This window comes from Onychomys torridus, chromosome 2 (genome assembly GCF_903995425.1).
Source record: "Onychomys torridus chromosome 2, mOncTor1.1, whole genome shotgun sequence".
Taxonomy (NCBI): Eukaryota; Metazoa; Chordata; class Mammalia; order Rodentia; family Cricetidae; genus Onychomys; species Onychomys torridus.
This window is the reverse complement of record NC_050444.1, coordinates 102,555,204-102,577,368: the sequence shown is the minus strand read 5'-3', so window position 1 is coordinate 102,577,368 and position 22,165 is coordinate 102,555,204. Positions and strand designations below refer to the sequence as shown.

At 38.1% G+C, this 22,165-nt stretch overlaps 1 protein-coding gene across 8 annotated transcripts in view; it reads right to left on the bottom strand.

The window, feature by feature from the left end:
• Positions 1-3,698: 3,698 nt before the first annotated feature.
• Positions 3,699-22,165, bottom strand: part of Cntln (centlein) — a 253,782-nt gene continuing 235,315 nt past the window's right edge. For all 8 annotated transcript variants that reach the window (XM_036178204.1, XM_036178206.1, XM_036178205.1 and 5 more), the window contains 3 exons: positions 19,890-20,075; positions 17,087-17,164; positions 3,699-5,054 (listed from right to left, as the gene is read on the bottom strand). In XM_036178204.1, the coding sequence (XP_036034097.1) occupies positions 4,953-5,054; positions 17,087-17,164; positions 19,890-20,075 (366 nt within the window). In that variant the 3' untranslated portion in view covers positions 3,699-4,952. The remainder of the gene's footprint in view (positions 5,055-17,086; positions 17,165-19,889; positions 20,076-22,165) is intronic.

Sequence of the window (22,165 nt, the reverse complement as noted above, 5' to 3'; positions counted from 1 at the left end):
GGTGTGGCACTGAGGGATCTGGCCTTGTGCTTTTATAAACTGAGCACTGAAGAGAAAAGAAATAGAGGACTGGTCTATGGAAAGGAAACCTAGAACAGAAAACAGTGAAATGTGTACTTCCTCATTTAAACATTAGAAGATTGTCCAAGAAGGCTTTGTTTGATGTTATTTTAATTTTCATAAAATATATATTTATGTTGAATGTATTCACCGAATCCTCCTGCCCTGGATGGTTTTACTTGTTTTCATGTCATATACACACATACAATTTTTGTCTATACAAGATCTATATAGATCTCAGAAGCATAAATAAGAGAAACATATGGCATCTGTGTTTCTGAGGCTAGCTTAATTTGTTTAATAGGAATATCATAAGTTGTACCCATTTTCCTGCAGATGAGCTAGCTTTATTCTTTTTTATGACTAATACAATTCATATATATACACACACATATATCATATATTAGACTCACAAACCTATCATGTATACAGTATTACATATGTATCTCTGTACACCTATACATATGTCACTTTTTCTTCCACTGCTGCTGGAGACCTAGGTTAGTTCTGTAGCTTTAGCTGTCAGGTACAGTGCTGCAATAGTCACTGACGTCCAAGGAGTTTTGTGATCTGACCCAGCTACACCACTTCTGTGTATTTACCTGAATGTCTCCAAGTCAACATACACCACAGAGATACTTGAACGTCAATGTTTATTGCAAGAAAGTTTAAAAAATAAAGTATTTGATGAAACATTTCATTGTACAAGAAATCATTTTTATTATACTAAACCACTCCTAAATTTTCTGTTACTACCACAGGCAGTGACTCCCACAGGGATGTAGGACTGAAAATAGCAACTTTTCTGCTGGTGAATTTCATGGCTCTTCTGAACAGACATTAAGGCCAGTAAAGGGCTTTCTCCAAGGGGTTCCAGCTACTCATCCTTCCTGTTTGGTTTTTATAGTTATTTGAGGGCACCGAGAAAGGCTTCCTCAGTGTGGTTATAAATTTCTCACAGTAATTTTCATTTTGGGACCTCCAAACCCAAGGATCACTTGTGCTATTGGACAGAATCCTACATAATTCTGAGGAGTAATGAATGCAAGCAGAACTTTCAATAGGAGCATAGGGGCCAGTGCTGATGATAGGATTTCCTCCCCTTGTTCTGCATTCTAAAAACATGGCCACCTTTGTCTATGGCAAACAGTTTCCATTCAAGGCTATACATAAGATAATTCCACTGTTGAATTAGTTTCAAGCCTTGAGAATTCCTTATTTTCACTACAAGTCCTTTGTCAGCTATGTGGTTGACCGATATGTTTTAGACAAGGAGAGAATATATCTGCAGCTTGTTATTCCCTGAGCAAATGTTATAAAGTTTGATAACATTGGCCATTTTTTTCCATCCTGCAGCGTGTTTTTGGTGTATGTCTTGCAGATCCTCACCTTAACCCTAGGACCTGGAAATTTTTCTTTCATATTGTTTTTTACATCTTATGTTACATGTATGACTCATCTTGAGACAATGTCTTTTAAACTGAATAACAAAGCATTAACACTAGGACTGGATATATTGGGTTCAGTGGCTATATTGCTTGTGGTATAAGTGTGAGGTCCTGAGTTCAAATTTCAACCACTCACATAAAAACCAGGCAGAGCCGTAATCTCAGAGGGGACAGGAAGATTCTGGGGGCTTACTGGCCAGACAATATAGCAGAAATATTGAGTTCCAGGTTCACTGAGAGACAGTCTCACAACATAAGTGACTGAGGACACAAAATTAATGGTTATACAGCTACAGACACTTATGTAACACATGAGAGCATCTTACCACACACACACACACACACACACACACATATATATATGCACATATATACAGTATGAACACATATATGAGAATTCATCTGTAATTGATCATATTCAATTTTTCCCAGAGCCATTTCTTCCCTACCCATCCAACTTTGTTTTTTAATTAAGCTCATCAAGATCAAATTGTGCTGTCCACTTCAAGTATTCTTGGATGTGTGGCTGTCCTGGAATGTGGTTGACTTTCCGGGACCTACACTCTTAAGGAAAAAGGATGCCTCTTCACCCAGCAGCTAACACTTGTCCATCCTTCCTTTACTCCCTCTTCATCTGTGTCCTAATGTGTAGGGTTAAGGTCAAATTCTATTTTTTCTTAATGTAAGGTTGTCCAGTTGCTTTCTACCATTTGTTGAAGTGGCTATTTGCCTCTATAGGATTTTTGAGTCTTTGCCTACAATCAGCATATTTCTGGCTTTCTATGTTATTCCACTGGCCTATTATTCTTTTGCCAATACTACACACTCGTTAGTATGGCTAAATAACTCAACTTGAAATGTAGTATGATATTTACTTACTTCATATTTACTTTGCCTTGCCATATAAATTATAGAATAATCATGTTAAACCTATCAATTTGGAGACATTATTGTCATATTTTATTATATTGAATATCCCCATTCATGTTTTTAGTATGCCTCATTTATTTAAACCTTTGGTTTTGCTACATAAGTGTTTTATAGCTTTGATATTTAAGTACTGGAGATGCTTTGTCAAATTCATACCTAAGTATGTCATTCATGGGGAAATAAATTACAATCATAATCTTGTTCTCTACACATTTATCACTAATATACAGACATGCAGCTGAGATTTTTTACATTCTCTTGTATACTAGCAGCTTGATGAGCATTTTTTTTCTGCTGTTTGCTTGTTTTGGATACAGATTTCTTTCTTCCCAATCTGTATGTGTTATATTTTCCTTCATTGCCTCTTGCTGCCTTGTTATGCAGGCTTGATGTTTCCATATTAGGTTTAGAAAGAGCACTGAGAGCCGAACGAAGTCTTTGCCTTATTGCTGACTTTAGGAGAGAATGCTGTCTCTACTGTTTCACACAATGTTGGAGTCTTTGCCTTATTGTTTCACACACTGTTGAAGTCTTCACCTTATTGCTGACTTTAGGAGAGAATGCTGTCTCTACTGTTTCACACAATGTTGGTAGTAGGTTTTTGAAGTTTTACTTAATCAAAATGAGGAACTACTTCAATTTATTCTCTGAAGTCCCTTTTTGCTTTCGTGGCTTTTTAACCATTTATTTTTCATGGGGGTGAGCACAAATGTCACAGTGCATAATCTAGAAGTTACAGGGCTTAACAGGTAAACACTGAAAAAGGGCCAATTTCCCAGGCCTCTCACTTTCTTCCTGGCTGTATCCTGTTTCTTTTTTCTTTGTTTTTATTTCTATAACAAAATCCTGTGATAGGCTATTATATTTGCAACTGTGTAATTTTCTGACTGACACTCCCCTGTGAGTGGTAACACTGAGGAGTGCTGATCCTGGTGATCCATGTGTATTGCATTCCTGCGTGTCAGTACACAAGACTCTGCTATCCAGTGCAGGACAAGATGAAGCCCCCCGCCCTGTGTCTCAAGAGTGTTCAATGGCTCTGGCAGGTTGGATATGTACTGATATTTTGAACTTCCAGTAATTCAGTAATTGTAACTTCACAGCACTGCTTTCTAGTTAACTGTGTCACTATGCTGTAGTAGCATGCTGAACAGCAGCGCCAAGTTAGGAGAGTACGACATCCAGCCTTTGCCAGTCACCAGCTCCACTATCACAGTGTCCAAGCTATACCAAGTGGTGTGCAAAGGAATGAGCATCACAAAATTTCAATAAATCTTTATTGATAAGACAGTAAAATTAAATCTCATATGATTTTACATGCTACAGAGTATTGTTTTCAAAACAGTTTAATAAAGTAAAAAATCTTTTAGTCTGTGGACCATATAAAAGTAGGTGGCAGGCCAGATTTGGCTATGGGCCTTAATTTGCCAACCCCTGCCTTACTCTCATGGAATCTACATTCTAAGAAAAAAAATGAGAATAAACCATAAACAAAGAAGTGACCATATTTAAAATAGATGATTTCATGTAAACAGTAAGATATTCAGAGACTATATCCTCAAGAAATCCTAAAGTGAACCAGAAAATGAGAAAAGACATGTCTGAGTAAAGTTACACACAGAGCACTCTGCAAAGACAGGACACCTCCATCAAGTGTGGAGGCCAAAGTGCAGGGACTCAGAGGCACCAAGAGTGTGTGGCAAGAACACAGGGAGGAGGTGTGGTGATGGGGGAATTCAGGAACCAAATGCAATGGTCCATCATGGTGAGAAGGCATTGGTAATTAGGTAACCATGGTAGGAGCGTGGCTAGGTCTCCACCAACATTCGACACCGGTGTCCTACCCTTGCTCATTTATATGACTGCACAAGGAGAGAAAGGAGGAGAAAATGGTTTTTTTGTTTGTTTGTTTTTGTTTTTGTCAGACAGTTCTAGAAAAAACCAAGTATCTTCTGTATAATCCAGTGTGTCAATGAGAATAGGTACAATGAACCACATAATAGCTTTATTCAATGCTCCTCATTCATGTTAGGATAATTTACTTTATATTTTCTCAGCACACAAATATGTTATTCACTGGATCACAAAGGGCCATTTATAACAATTTTATGTAAAAGTCTAGTTTGCATATAAAATTTAGAATATTAAGTCCTTTATTTATGCCTTTTTCTTTTTATACTCAGACCAACATGTATGTGACAAACTTGTTTAAGCTTCTTTGTACTGGAGGAAAATCACTTTTAATTTGTATTTGTGACAGTATTTGTATCCAACAACCAAATGCTAGACTCTCCTTTTAAGTGGCTACACACTTAGGGTCACTTGTTCAGGAATCAATTAGTTTCAGAAATTTCTTAGTTTGATATTGAAGCAACCCATTGATAACTGGAGCAGATACTGTTCTGGACTGTTTACAACCACAGCACATGAAATGCGCATGCTTGAACACAGATAATTTTATATATATATATATATATATCATTAGCTATGTCTATCTTAACTGTATCTATAACATTATCTAATGTCTTTCATAACTGTGAAATATTCTTCAGTTAGTTTTTTGTTTTCAATTATTTTCTCCAGTACTGCTTCTAGTAAATGTGAGGCAAAAGGAAGCTGTAAGAGAAAAACAAACAAAACATTATCAAAACTCTGTATTTTCTTCAGTTAAAAAACATATACAAAAACACATATAAGATGGCTTAGAAAGTAAAGGCACTTGCCATGAAGCCTGAGTTCCATCCCCAGAATCCACATGGTGGAAGGAGAGAACTGAGCACTGAGGTTGTCAAGTAACCTACATAGACATACAGACATGCAGACACATACACACACAAACACACAAATATAATAAAGTAATACAAAGTGGAAAAAACTGATAAAACCTCTCACTAAATATCATTAAGCCATTAGAATTTAGCTGTCTGTAACTCTGAAGTCATAATGGGACCCTACTGGATCTTTTTTCAACAGATCTTCCTGGTTAGTATGGGTAATTTTGGCTCTTCTAATAAAAATGATAGAAGAGCAGAAGTAAAATGAAAAAAGATAAACGCCTTATTGAACAATTCATGGTTTACTGACCATGTTAATGATGTAATCTGCAATACAAGCAGCTAAGCCATTCATCTTCAATCAGCTGATCGATAGCAGGTTACAGTCATCTCTAGGGCACACAGGCCCACAGTAGTGGGACTATATGTTCATCACTCATAAAAGAATGAGAGAGAACTATCAATACACTTGTCTGTATGAGAGCCCAATATCTCAAGAGTTGCAGGATAAAATTTCAGAGAGAAAAAAAATGGTCAAAGTATACCCATTGATTAAGTTGTTAAAGTTTGTTTGGTATATCAAAGTGTAATACACATGTTTCAGAAACTGCTGAGTTTATAAAATGTGAGCACATTTTAAAATTTCATAATTGATATAACTTTTCTGGTAGTTTTATTGTTCCTGCTGCTTCTTTGGCTCGCTGGTAGACTGTGGACATACCCCAAATGGGTCATAAGTAAGACAAAGTCTGGACTGCTGCCTCAAGTACCTTCTGCAGTTCGACTTACTTCCTTTGATCTTGTTCCCTCTCTCTGGTCTCACATAAGAGGTCTGTCATAATTAGGAAATTCATTAAGTATTTCTTGGCTTTGTGCCTTTCATTGAAAATACTCTTTTTGTTTCCCTAAATATGTAGAATGCTTATAATAATCATATCCCCTTCCGAGAGGGAAGTCATGTCAGGTTTTTGTTGTTAGGACAAACACTGGCGGTGTCCCTAGTCAGGACTGAGCAAACCCAGCCAGCCGCTATCCTCTGTATGGCACAGCCAAAGGATTTGATTAAGTCATTCAAAATGGTTCTTTCCTGAATTGGACTGTGAAGAAGAGAAAATACTGGCTGAGATCTTTAAGTAGCTTCCTACTTTTTAACTAGCCTTTTCCTAAAAACAATCTGGGTGCTTGCCTGCTTTCTCCAAACTCAAGAGCTTTGCATATCTTCTCACTGAAATTTACCAGAGAAGAAAGTGTCAAAACAGGACATTTCCTTAGTTTCAAGGTATAACCGACCATATATCATAAGATACACAAGTTGACATGAAAGAGCCTTTCTAGGTAGAAAAACCATCACAATAAGCATACACAGCATAGACGTTTCAGTTTTAGAAATGTAAAAAAGGAACACTAGATACATGAAAAAGGATGTATTTGCCTTTTTTATTGAAGACAGTAACAACAAATTCTTACTGTGACAAATAGCATGTCTGGGATGCAGAAAGGGGTTACACTGATAAAATTGCTACTTTTCCTCATTTGATAATTAAGTCATCAGGGCATTAATATTAGTTTTTAAAGAATGCATAATAAAAAAGACTCGTTTTTGTCTGGTAAGCACTAGGCCCCAAATGACAAGACCCTTGGGTAACTATTATTTAACTATGTACATAAATACACATTTTCTATTTAAAAGTAAGATAGATAAGATGGAACAACCTCCCATCTTTTATTGGCTGAAACAAAAGCAGAAATGAATGCTTAGATGTTCATTTTCTAATTTGTTCTAGAAAAATAATTCTCTGACCAAGCAAGTCTGAGTAGCACCAAACTTTAATATAATTCCATTATCTCAGGACCTCTTAACATGTCTCCAAAGTGCTTCATGGGCACTATGCTTCTCCAAGAGTAAAAGTGCCAGTTTTTAAATACAGTCTTTGGTCCTTTCTCATGGTCTGTTTCACAGTCTCTATGGAATATGTGTTGGAAGCATGCTGGCTTTGTGATTACCTAGCTAACAATGCATCATTTCTCATGGTTTTCTCCTCTAAACTCAGCATTCATTCTGACTGAAGTTTATAAGCTTGTGCTTTATTATTGTAATGATAGATGTAGTTCAAAATGGTCATAGAAAACTATATTTTGTTGTTTGGGAATTTCATACATGCATATAATGTGTTTTGGTCAAAGACAGCCTCTATTTTCTCTCTTCTAATTCTTCCTGTCCCCAAAACCACTTTCTTTCCTAACTTCATGGATGCTAATTTTAAACCACTGAGTTCATTTTGTGCTACCTGTATGTGCATGGGGTGTAGGACCATCTACTGAATCATGAGTAGTCTCTAGGGGACCAGATCTCTGAAGAAAACTGACTCTCACCTGCAGCAACCATGAGCTGTCAATAGCTCCTTAGGCAAGGATGAGACTCTGGGAGACACTCCTCCATCCATGCTGGGACTTTGTGGGTTTTATTTTATAGGTTTTGTGCATACAGTTACAGTTGCTGTGAATTCACATGTTCAAAGGCCTTTTATGACAAGTACATAAAAATTTGAATCTATGTAGGAGAGCCATCTGCTCAGTGGATAAGAGCGCTTGCTGCACAAGCATGACGTGCTCATTCAGATCCATGGTACCTAGGTAAAGCTGGATGTGATGCGTGCACCTGTAACCCTGCAACTGTGGGTGAAGACACAAGCTCACTGATGACCAACCAGCCTGGCCCTCACAGGGAAAGCTCCAGCTTCACTGAGACCCTGGGTACGGGGTAGAAGCTGGGGAGTGAGAGAGCAGGACACCCAGTGTCCTCTTCTGGCCTCTAAAAGTCTGTGTATGGGTGTGTGCGCTTGCACATACACATTCACAAAATGTGTATAATATACAACAAAAAAAATACACAGTGCCACTCTTAAGGAATTTTATAAGAGAAAATAGATGTAATTTTTATAAAAATAGTTAATTTTAATACATTTAAAAAAGAATTAAAGAAAGGTAGAATTATAAATACTTAATAAACAGATTCATAGTTTCAAGTGAGTATGTCCCAAAGTCAACTAGAAAGTTCTCATAGATTCTTTCACATACAACAAATAGTTCCTGTCTTTGAGTCTTATGAGTCTTTCCATGTACCAGGAGCTTCAGTTTTAAAAATAGCACTCCTTCCTAAATTGATACTATTCATTTATTTAGCAATGTTTTTTTATTAAGTTATACAAATAAGATTCTGCTTAATTTAGAATTAATTCATAAAAATTCCTAAGAGATTAATAATGAGATTTCTTAGTCAACTGCCATTTTGGTTAATTTAGAGTCATCACTTATACCATATACAGATCACTGTTAAAATGTAAATATCACAAATTAATGTTAATCTAAAGTTAGATGGAATATAACAATCTGTAGTGATGCATAAAAGCTCTTCAAAATCCTTTTAGTATCATTTTTAAGAATGTATTCGGCTGGGCGGTGGCGGCGCATGCCTTTAATCCCAGCACTCGGGAGGCAGAGGCAGGCGGATCTCTGTGAGTTCGAGGCCAGCCTGGGCTACCAAGTGAGTTCCAGGAAAGGCGCAAAGCTACACAGAGAAACCCTGTCTCGAAAAACCAAAAAAAAAAATAAAGTATTAATGTGCGTCTCTGTGTGGGTCTGTGCACATGAGTACAGGCATGAGTGGCATTTAGAATAGGGTGTTGAATGCCCTGGAGCTGTAGTTACAGATGGCTGTGACCTGCCTTACATGGGAACTGGAACTCATGCTTGGGTCCTCCTAGCTGCTGAGCCATCCAGTAGCCCTCTCCTCAAAAACCGTATGAGAATTCCATGAACATCAGTTCTTAGCATACAGCTCTAGATTGGTTAGTTAGGCCTGAAACAGTACTTACAATATGGCATATCTTGGAAAATGCTTTAAAAAATACCATGGCTGCCTAATTGTTTTAGGTACATATAGAGTCCTAGGATTACAAGCTTAAACCATCATTCATAGTTGAAGTATTTTTTTGAAGTGTAAAACATTTTTTAAGATTTATTTTAATTTTTATGTATAGAGCATGTGTCCCTGCAGGCCAGAAGAGGGTACCAGATCTCATTACAGATGGTTGTAAGCCAACATGTGGTTGCTGGAAATTGAACTCAGGACCTCTGGAAGAACAGTCAGTGCTCTTAACCTCTGAGCCATCTCTCCAGCCCTGTGTAAAATATTTTTAAGAACCAAGGAACCTGTACCTTTTGCTACTTGTAAGTCTATATCAAGAACAAGCTTGTTTCTTCTGGACAATGATGCAGTTTCTGCATGCATTCTGAAGGCTGCTAAGCCTCTCCAACAAATACCTCAGACACAGAAGGCACCACTATCCTTCTCATGACAGGATTTTAGGGTTGGATTTAAATGGCAACTGGACTGGCCAACATACACATTCCATCGAATACACAAAAACAACAAACCTAACAATTACACTGCCTTGTTTTCATTTTTGATGGCATGTGCTAGACTACAATATTTACGGAGCTTGTATGATTAATTTCTCCTACATAAAAAAGGAGAAGTTAAGCTCCTAGTTCTAGAAGAGTGGAGAGATAGCTTTACATCTCTGGCATCCAGGAAATTTAGAGCAGGAAGATTTGATGCTGAGTGAGATTTCTTGGTATGAAGGTTTATCAGGGATGTCTGAACAACTAAACTTTGGATTTTTAACCTCCATTTTGCTTTCTGGAATTGGTTTGCCACTGTTAGAATCCTAAAATCATTCACACTCAGAAAATTGTGGTTAGTTTTCATGTATAAGGTGAGATAAAAGTGCACATGTTTGAGAACTATCTTAAGAAAACACTGAAGCTTAACATCTATGGCACCAAGACTTCAGCATTGACTGGAATATCAGATAACTTAAAATTGAAAGCTGGTATACTAAAATAAGAGTAACCTATAAATCTAAGGGAGAAAGCTAACAGTGCAACTATTTTTATTCTTTTTTTTTGTTTGAATTATTCTTCAAAAGATATTACCTGTATTAAGATCTAACTTGAGTTTACAAATAAAAATATAAAAATTTTATATTATAGTAGTTGCTAGTCAAAGGACTGGATACAGTGAGATTCAAGACATTCTAAGGAAGGCCAATGGAGTTTACAGCCAAAATTATACAATTTGGTATAATGCAATTTGGTATATCTGCTTATTCACAAACCAATATACTCATACATGCACAGAGTTACATATCTAAATGGAAAGATCTGATTGCTTCAAAATCAGAATAGAGAACTCGTTAAAATAACTAGGAATGCAATGGGAAGAGTCATCTACAATTAAACTTGGCATGTGATTTTGAAATACGTCTCCTAATGGTCACTCAGATTTCCCCTGCTTGCCCTCCCAGACGCATGTCAGAGTGCTGCTGAGAGCTGATAGAGAGGGCTGTGCCTGATGTCCTCCAGTTCTGGTAGAATCTGTAATGTGTCATCACTTACAATTTGAAAATGGCTCTAGAAGCTATAGACAAGAACTGGAAAGAGTTATGCTATTCAAATTATTTTAATTTTTTCTTTTCTCTCAAGGAATACTTAGGTAACATTTAAAGCAAATTGGCAAACTATCCTACTTATGAAGTCCTTAGGAGATGATGGCCTTTGTTAAGATACTTCAGGAATTAGGAAAGGAATTGTTAGCAAATTCTTTATGTCCTAAGATGGAAGAGAAGTGTGTGAACATTTAAGTTAGCTGAACCTTTCCTGCGAACCCAGCAGCATCCTACCTAGGCTTGTGGTAAGGCTCTACATTCTTTTGATCATTTATGCACTAGGCTAATAGCTATCACCTGAATCTCCAAGGGAGGCTATGGTCTTACCTGACCTATGCCCATCATGCCATTTTTACCAAACTAATGACATGTGTGCTCATAGGCCAAAGGCACACCTTTACCTTCAGGATAATTCCTTGGACAAGGATACTGTCCCAGAGACAACCTCATTTCCTAGACCTTCTTGACCTCAATTTGGACCTGTGCTACCTTTGGTGAACATGAAGTTCTCTCACATTCCTTCTTTACCTCAACTCCCACACACACCTCAAGAATTTCAACCATGGGAACCTGTTTTACTGGCAAAGGCAACATATAGTAGAACAGTCAATATATTTACTATCAGTAGTAATTTTTGTTAATATGATTCCTTCCTCCAAAGTCAAGAACTATAGGTGGAGGACATGTCCATTCCTACCTTTACAGTTAAGACTTATCTAATTGGTTCCGGCAACTGTAAAACAGTACCACAGACTGAATGGCTTAAACAAGCATTTAAGTCTTACAGTTCAGGAGGTTGGCAAAACTAAAACCAAGGCTCGGCTGCAACCAGTGTCTGCAGAGGGCACTGCTGATTTATAGGCTGTGGTCTTCTCTGTGCTGTCATGTGGTACAGAGAAGAACTAGAAAGCTCCTTTATCTCACAGGCTCTAATTCCATTCATGAGCGACCTGCCCTCATGACCTGATCACCTCCCAAATGTTCACCTCTAGGCCATAATACAGAGGTTTAAAATTCATACATACCCTGCTGAACATCAATTTTTTTACAGTTAAGCTGCTTATTTACCAGAATTAATTTTCAAATTAACAATCTAAACATTTGTATTCATAACTATTCCTTTTGAGCCCCAAATAATGTTTAATATCTACATAAGGAGAAAACTCCTACTTCTAACAATAGATTGTAAGCTTCTGAAGGCTTATCTCTGTTGGCTGAAAGGAATAATTGATGTGTGTGTGTGTAAGAGAGAGAGAGAGAGAAAGAGAGGGAGAGAGAGAGAGAGAGAGAGAGAGAGAGAGAGAGATTGATTTATCTATGTACCCATCAACAGACACTGGGATTCTTTTCACTCTTGTCTATATAACTGTTATGAACTTGGGTATACAAGTGTCTGCTCAGGAGCCTGTCTGCTCAGGAGCCTGCTTTCAGTTCTGTTAAGCACTGAGAAGCAGAATTGCAGAATTTCTGGGCAATATAAATCTTTTGAGGAGTGGCCAAAGTGCTTTACCTTCCCATCAGTCAGGCATATGGGTTCTGTTTTTTCTCATCTTCATAGAGACTTTGGTGTTTCCTTGTTTTAGATTAAAAACCCAGGGTCTGAATTATTCCCTTGGCCTCCCATGGTGACCAATGCTGTTGCATACTGTAGACATCCTGTAAAGTTTTGAGTGAGCACACTACTGATCTTGAGTAGAACATGGAGAGAATCTGCTGGTGTGTGTGTAAGACTTACTTTTAGAGTACCAGCTAGAAACTGGTTTATTATAACACAAGAACATGTTCTCGAGCAGAGAAAACTACACAAAGGCGGCTATTAAGCAAGAGAGTTACCACAAACCCATAGTATGGTTTAGAATTCCATAATTTTAAAGAATTGCTTTAACTTTAACAAAAAAATGACTTTTTTTTCAAACAAAAGCAGGCTTCAAATTGTTACATAAAATCGCTGAAGCAGGGTGAGTGGAGAATTTAAATCTTGCTAGTTGTGAGGAATGTCTGTGGGTGACCATGCAGTTTTATATGTGTGAGAGCAGGTAAGCATGCAGCCTGTGAGTACATGAACACATGTTACAAATACCGTGCAGGAAGCAGGTTCACGGAAGTGATGGTTTCAGAGTTCTGTGAGGGACTTGGGTTCATTTTTGTGCTGATAGTCCCTCCAATTACAAAGGCCAGGGGGGTTTATCACACTCTTGGGCATCCAAGAAAAGGAAAGCATATCTTTAGAGGACACTAGAGAAAATGACCACTTTAAACTTCAGCATTTGTAATTTTGGAAGCAACCAACGGGAACAGAAACATGTAAAGCCAAGGGAACACTAAGATGAGAATACAGCTTCGTTCTCAGCCACTGGAGGGGGAGGGGGGCTAATCAGTGCCAATACAAGTATCTGGGCTTTCAATCTTTTCTAATTCACATAAGAATGTGAAATATTTTCTTAAACTGAGGCCAGACCAACAAAAGGCTGGGATGGATTAAGGAAAAACAAAACACTTCAAATATTGTTAACTTACTAAAAATTCTATGGCTTCAGTAACTATTTAAAATTTCCTCCCTAACACACTGGCTCTTGTGATCACTGAAGTTCTTCAACACACCTTCAACTTTCTCATTGTGTAGGTACTGAACAGTCCATCTTTGATTTGGGACTGTTCATGGACTCTCATGTCTGCGGTGTATTAACTCTGGGTCATGTGGGCAGCTCTCCTGTTTCCATGCTGGGCACATCCAGAGTCTCTGCCCTCATCTCTCCCACCTCCACAGCCCTGCACTGATGCCCTCGGTCTTTCTAGGGCTCATTCTTGCTCACATGCCAAAATCATCTGGTTTTAGCTCTATTTTCAGCCATTCCTTAAACTATATAAAAACAAATTTTATCCCGGGCAGTGGTGTCACATGCCTTTAATTCTAGCACTTGGGAGGCAGAGGCAGGCAGATCTCTGTGAGTTCGAGGCCAGCCTGATCTACAGACTGAGTTTCAGGAAAGGTGCAAAGCTACACAGAGAAACCATGTTTCAAAAAACCCAAAAAAAGGGGGGGTTTCCTCATCTTTATTTCTTTGTCTCCCTCACAAATTGTAAGTTTAATATCATATCAATATGAAAAGAAAGCACAAGTAAAAATTTTCAGATAAAGACATCCATACCACAGAAAAATGAAAGCAGATCTTTGAAAGGTATTTGTCAGTGTGATTCTTACTAGGAATCTGCAAACTGCAGAAAAATATCAAATACATAGAACTACTAATTACATTATAGCTACTTGAAATAGTGAGGTTATGTTCTTATACTCTGTAATTAAATACACCCACCTATAAAAGGGTTTAACCTTCTAGTGTTCTCTGACTAAGGACAGTGATAGACATTTTATTATACAGCTTCACCACATCACATGGCAGAATCTACTTTTCATTTTGTGGTGAACAAATGAATGTCATCATGAAAGCAGTCATAGTCATGGGGCTGCTTAGTCACAATATTCAGGATGCTACCACACACCACCAAACAATACAGAAAGAGAGTAGACAAGATACACCCTACATGTTTATCTTTTAAACATTTTAGTACTGTTAGACTAGAATCAAGTCAGGTACTTTTGTGGAGAACATGCTCACTTACTCCACAGCTCAAAGGCTATGAAATGCTACATGAGGAGACAGAGGCTGTAAACTAACTACACATATTTACAGTTTTGTCCACACAACTCTGTGAGCATCTCAGACTCTAAAAACCTAGTGGGCAAAGGAAAGATATCTGAAAACATAGGACAAATATAATTGCTGGGTTAGAGAGAGATGAAAAGAGATGTTTTCTATTTTATAGATTTATCTCTTGGGCATAATTATAAAGTGACATTCAAGTGCAACCATTGAAATGCCCATTTTTCTTCTCACAAAATCCAAAGACATCAGCAAAACCACCTATGTCAGTAATAAAAATAAAAAAGTCTTTGACTTTTTAAATGTTATCATACTGTCACAACAGAATAAAATTAGCCTGAAAAACGATCTGAAGGCATAGGATGTAGTTCATTATGTACAGCAGCAACAGCGGTACTTCTCAGTCTTCATAAAGACTGCTCCATTAAATTTACCTCCAGTCAATAATTAGGAGTCCACAAATAAACCTGGGCAATTAAATCAATACTACCAGGCAATTATATTCCAGAGTCCAGGCTCAGTGGCCCAAAAAGGCACTATATCAACCTGCAGTATTAAGCAGTCTGACGCCATTTCAACAGGGAATTTTTAACACTAACTGGACAGAATAAGCATATATCCAGATAATGCAAAATATGGACATGCACGTTTACATGTGTGAGAAACACATACACAAGCACAAATGCCACACACACACACATACACACACACACACACACACACACACACACACACACACACACACATGAACAACAACCACCTCCAAACTAGGTCAGGTATCAGTATAGTTTTAGCAAGATTAAACATATTGATTTATTATTTTATGGACATAATTGATGGTAAAATTTCTAATTAAAGGAACTATAAGGTCCTAGTTACAAGGTGAACACTTAGAAAATCATTACAGGGTTAGTTTTGTAATTTTTAAGCTTAAAAACACTCCATACCAACTATTATTGAACTTCATGTGCCCAGCACTGGGCTGAGCCTGGGCAAGTAGCATGATTATGAACTGAGTTCTCTAGGCTGGAGAGCTGGCCATCAGTTAAGAGCATGTGCTGCTCTTGCAGAGGGCCTGCATTGTTTCATTGTTTCCCAGCATTCATACTGGAAGCTTATAACTGTGTATAAGTTCAGCTCCAGAGGGATCCGATGCCTCTGGCCTCTGCAGGCACCTGCACTCATATGTCCCATCCCCGCCCCCCCCCCCCAAACACCCCCCCACCATGCGTGCATACACATGATTCAAATAAAGGTACATCTTAAGTAAAAGAAATGATCCCTCTTCTCAAAAACAAATTGTTACCATAAAAGGCCTTGTTTCACACCTGTGCATCTGTATTTCAACAACTTTAACCAAAATGTCACCAATCATATTCTATTACTGAAGCAATTTCAGATAATGTTTCAGAGATATATAAAGTTAATACTAATAATATGAGTGGCCTGTGTATCATTTACTTACTGTTCTTTGTTTCTTGTCTTGGTGCTAGGGTTGGCCTAAAGTCTGTGTACATGCTAATCATGGAGATACAACTGTGCTACAGCCCAGCCCTTTAATTGCTTTATTCTTGACTTTACTAAAAGCATAGTAAATGATACCTGATGACACTGATATAAAATCACAACACTTAATATCAACTTCTTTTATTAATCTTTGCAGAAAAAAGTCACAGTGTCTTTCAAAAATCACTGATTGATGGGGTTTCCCTCTTGTCATTTTGACAATTATGTTTTAACTTTTATATAGTTCAGGATGGTTTTCAAATAAATAATTAGGGTGAGAAAAATAGGACTACAATGAAAAAGTTTTAGAATGCATTACAAGCTGCCAGTGATGTCAAAACAAAAGCCAGCTATGACTAGAAGAAGAGGGTTCTCACCTGCCAATAAGCTGCCCTTGATCACTTACAAGAGGGGCTCATCCCAGCAGACTGTGTGTGTATTAAAAAAACACTTGAAAGGGGAGGAAAAGTCTATCCCACTGGTCACAGCAGCCGCCTCAATAGACCCCTCAGGGACCCCAGCTCGTCTTGGCCCTGTCATCCTCTGTGCGGCTTTCCACTCGGCCCAGAAAACGTCGATAGGAAAATGTTTGAGGGGCCTCTGGTGGAAATTTTTTCATTCTTTCTGCATTGACAGGATGCCAAATCAATATTTACTTCCCACTAACAAGCTGCTCGAGGTCTCAGTAGAAAATATTGTAGAGAATGCGGGAAGACACAGTAATAAACAGCTGTCTGGCTGTGAGGAAAACACGAATTGACTGGAAACAGGTCCACAGTAAAAGGTCACCGAAACCCATGAACTCCTCAGGTGTCCGTATCAACTTCCAACTTTAAAGACACTAATAAAGAAGCTCTGTTCCTAAGAGGTCTGGGAGAATGGATCCTTTTCACTCTAGCAAGCAGAGAGGTTGACTCAATAATTTAATTAATGCACTTGCTGAGGCCCATGTTGGCTCTTTCTCAAGGCATTTGCTTCATTTGTTAAGTCCAGAAGTACAAACAGGGGGTTAACTTTACTGTCTACCTCTGGAATCCTTCTTTACCTAACAGAGTAAATAAGGGAACAGGAGGTTCACTTTACTGTCTATCTCTAGAATTCTTCTTTACCTAACAGAATAAATAAAGGTGTCTGAAAATGTGAGGCTGGAGTATTTACTTGAAAGTTTTAATATATGAAGCACAAAAATGAAATACCTGTCCTTCAAGAAGTTTCTGAATATATAACAGCCATTCCTTGTCATTTTCAGCATCTATCTTTGTCTTTTCAATTTCCTAAGGAAAATAAAAACAGATGCATTAACTGATATGAACTTACTCATTCTTCTAGAACCTAGCAGCTAGATATTGACCACATCTATGGGAATATCAACCAAGAGTTGGTCTGTCTCTTCCAAGGTGGAATATTTAAACCCAGGCTATTTATTTTTATATTTAATTTATAAATATTTACATACATATGGAAGCTGTAGCTCTGTTTATCTATTTCATAATAAAATAGGAATTTTTTTCAGCTTTCAAAATGTGGCTTGAGATAGGGATGGATGAGAATAAAAAAGATGTAACACTGTAAAAAGACAATGCTGGGTGGAGAGTGGGGTCCGTGGTGAAGGGCTGCTCTTGCAGAGGGCTTGACTTGGGCTCTCAGCATCCATGTCAAGGGACTTACAACAGCCTGTAACTCCAGCTCTAGGGGACTCTGGCCTATGCAGTCTCTCTCTCTCTCTCTCTCTCTCTCTCTCTCTCTCTCTCTCTCTCTCTCTCTCACACACACACACACACACACACACACACACACACACACACACACACACCACATGTGAAAAATAGAAGCATCCGAGAAACTAGTACTCACTGAAATTTACTACATGTCAATCTTCACACCTGGCCTTTCACACAGACTCTCATACTTTTAACATGAATTTATTACAACTGGATGCAGTTTAAAGAACATAATTCAGGCAAGACACTCCACCCCTTAATCGCTAAAAGATGTATAGTTCATTCTAAATACACTCTGGTCTGTAATTAAGCACAGTGAGTACATCAATACACTTGGAGCAGTGTGTTTGTACTCAAGTTCATTTTATTTCCAGGAGTGTTTGCAGACTGTGTGGCTTATGAGGCTGTGGGCTGAATTCTCTTATACCAGACTCTGTCAGCTCAGAGTCAGGAATACTACCTCACCACAGAAACATCTTCTCCAGTGTTTGGGACTGTGAGGAACCTTTTCTAAGTCACACATTTGAAAGAGACAGTATCTAATTTCCTTGTTCAAATGGAGTGAGGTTTCTAATTTACAGTCAAGAGAGAGCATCCTCTTAACACCAAACAATGACAGTGTTCTGTGTTCGCAAGCACACGTGTCTCTCTCCCTCTCTCTCTCTCCCCCTCTCTCTCTCCCTTTCTCCCTCTTTGTGTGTGTGTGTGTGTGTGTGTGTACACGTGTGTGTGTGTGTGTGTGTGTGTGTGTGTGTGTGTGTGTACACATGGGCACAAGCATGCACACTCTCACAGAGGCACACCGTCAATCCAGGCAGGTTGTAGCGAGCATAGCAAAGGCCAGTCATTGCTTAGGCACTGCTTTCTCCTGTGCACCTTGTTTATCCTACATGTGATAATACTCTTTTCCTTGCACATTCAGAGTTAAGCAGAAAGTCACAGATGCTGGCACCAGTGTGGGACTGGGAAACATGGAAAGTGATGGCTCATCACCCCACTCACCCAAAGGATAAAAATAATCTCTACAGAATTTCTTTGGATCTTTTCCAATAATTCTTGGCAGTTTAAACACTTTTGCATTATAGATCTTCTGTGTGGCAGAGAATCTCTAGATGCTCAGGAGGGCAGGCTTCTCATAGAGGATGGTCTCATATAAATACTTCAATCTGTTGCTTTATTGCATCATCGAGCAAATATTTACTGGAATGTTCCTGGTATCATCCTGTCTTAAATTTCCAAACACTAAATAAGTGAAGACTACTATTCTCAGGACCAAGCATCCTTCATAGGTTTAAAGAATAATATAGATGGGACAGGTCATTCTCCCAGGGCCCACAGATAGGAATATAATCCACCCAAACAGGAGTATCTCATCTGTTTAAAAACAGTAAATATTTTCAAGAAATAGGATTATCAAAATAATTATAATTTCAGCCAGGTAGCCAGGAAGTTTGTTACTCACATAAGAGATTTTTATCAAATCAACATAACTTGACTAAACTAGGTCCAGTGAAAGTGGGGATTTAAGACTAGTGATGACTGGAGGGGGAGCTTGCTCAGCAGCTAGGAGCTTTTGCTACTCATACACCAACGTGGTGGGACACCATTACCCATAACTGAAGCTCCAGAGTTCATAATGCCTGCTTCTGACACCAGGCATGCATGTGGTACAAATAAGCACATGAAAGCAAAGCACTCAGATGCATGAAATAAAATAAAATAATCCAAAAAAGTGGTTACTGCTGGGTGTAGTGGTTCACAGCATAGTCTGAACAGGTCAAGAGGCTGAATCAGGAGGATCACCTGAGTCTAGAAGTTTGAGACCAGCCTGGACAACATAGTAAGGACCTTGCTTCAAACACCACACAGACACACACAGACACAGACACAGACACACACACATACACACACACACACACACACATACACACACACACACACTTCAGCAATGACAAAAACCCTGGCTTACAAGATCTATAATATAATTAGCTAAAGAGAATAGAGGAAACAGGAAGAGATGACTGATATAATTAACAAGCAACATGAATCTTCCTAACTGCTTATTATGTCTGTTAGCCTTCTCTGTTACATACTTGACTCTTTGCTATATCACATATTGAATTTCTCTAAAGGTGTTGAGTTGGTTATACTATAAATATGTTTCTTCGACAACCTGAAAATAGCCCCATAAAATGAAATTCTAAGAATTAATAAAACAAATAATACTTAAATAAAAGTGCAGCAAGCCCTTTATTAATGAATATATAAGTGATCTTACCACTTCATCTTCTGTGTCCAGTATTTCCTCCAGGTCTGACTGTGAAATGTTCAGGATGGATGCTGCCAAGGTTTGGGCTTTATGGGTTGAGGTTTTACAAGCATGTCTGCCTTTCTGCATCTTCTTAAGCTCTCTGATTCGATGTCTGGTCCTATGGACATCACTTTGTAACTCTTTGACCAAAGCCTAAAGCATATTGGAAAGAACATGGGTTCATATGGAAGTCATAATGAAGACAAACTGGCCACAACATAAAAATGTGACTGTGCCAGCAAATCATTTTTATTAAGGTTACTGTGATTTTATTTATTTTGGAGGGGAATGGGCTGCTATCTACTCATTGCCATTATGTAATAAAAGCTCTCTTAAATCACTTCTTAACTACCTTTCTTTATTAACCAAAGCTCTCTAAACTCACTGCCAGATGAGCTAACTGGTGTCTGGTTGGTCAAGCTTGCTACTTGTTATCATGATAAAGCACAACTGAGCTGATGAAATAGTTTTATTTATCTGCAAACATACTATTTGAGCAGTGGTGTGGTAGTTTGAATGTTGTTGGCCCTCATAATTTCATAGGGAGTGGTAGTATTAGGAGGTGTGATTTTGTTGGAGCAGATATGGCCTTGTTGGAAGAAGTCTGTCACTGTGGGGGCGGGTTTTGAGATCTCCTATACTTGGAATACCACCCAGCAAGTCAGTTGACTTCCTGTTGCCTGTAAGATGTAGGACTCTCAGCTCTTCCTCCAGCACCATGCTGCCTGCATGCCACCATGCTCCCTGCCATGATGATAATGGACTTAACCTCTGAAACTGTAAGTGAGCCACCCCAATTGTTTCCTTTATAAGAGTTACTGTGGTTGTGGTGTCTCTTCACAGCAATAAAAACACAAACTAAATAAGACACTGTTCCATCCCTAGTCCATCAGTTTTTCTAGTATCATTTATTGAAGAAACAGTACTGTCACTGTCACATGCTCTTTGTGTTTGTCACTTACTAGTCAATGATGTACACATAGATTTATTAATGAGCTCTATCTCTGTTCAATGGTCTCTCCTTCTTCTTCTTCTTCTTCTTCTTCTTCTTCTTCTTCTTCTTCTTCTTCTTCTTCTTCTTCTTCTTCTTCTTCTTCTTCTTCCTCTTCTTCTTCTTCTATGTCAGTATCATGAAGGTTTGATTGCTACAACTTAGTGATAAGGTTTCAAACAAGAAAGTATAATACTCTAGCTTAACTCTTCTTGCTCAACACTGCTTTGTTTAGTCAACATCTTTTGTGGTTTCATACAAGTTTTTACTATTTATGTTAAAATATGATAGGACAGCTGGGCAGTGGTGGCACACACCTTTAATCCCAGCAGCACTCGGGAGGCAGAGCCAGGTGGATCTCTGTGAGTTCAAGGCCAGCCTGGTCTACAGAGTGAGATCCAGGACAGGCACCAAAACTACACAGAGAAACCCTGTCTTCAAAAACCAAAAACCAAAAACAAACAATAACAACAACAAATAAAACCAAACCTTATTTTTCAGTTAACAGGTTCCATTTTCGTGGTTAAGTTTTACTCCTAGTTTTTGCTTTATTATTTTGCTCTTACTGTTGATGACTATTTTTCTCATTTCTGTGTTAGAGGGTATGTTGTTAGTGTAGAGAGACAGAGCTAAATTTTATATATTGTTTTATGGAACCAGCAAACAATATTGAACTCATTTATTTTGAGGTACAGTCCTATGGTTTTTTTATGTCTATGTGTGATCTGAAGAGATATTTTTACTTTTTCCCTTGTGATTTCTATATCTTTACTTAAGCCTTTTGCTTTGGTCTTGATTTTATAGAAAAAAGGCTTTCTGTAACTTATAAATTTTATTATATTGAGATCCTCTCACTCTATATTTAATACATTCAGTTTTAAAACATGAAAAGATATGGAATTTTGTGAAGTTCATATTCAATATCTATTGGGTAACAACATGACTTTTCTTTTATTCTGCTAATTTAGCATCCCATATGTATTTATTCGCATATTAGGACCATCCACAGACCAAATCCCATTTCAAGTTGGTGTGTGATGTTCTTACTGTGGCTCACTAGTACTCTGTTAGGAGTCCCTGCGTCTGTGCTTAGTGACACTGGAATGTGGTTTTCTCCTCTCACCATGTCCCATCCTTGCTTACAGTACAGAACTGACCTTGTGAATAAAGTTTGCAAGTATTCTTCCCTCTTGAATTGTGTGGAAGAGTTCAAGAACTGGCAATAATTTTTTAAATGTTGGGTCAGACATTG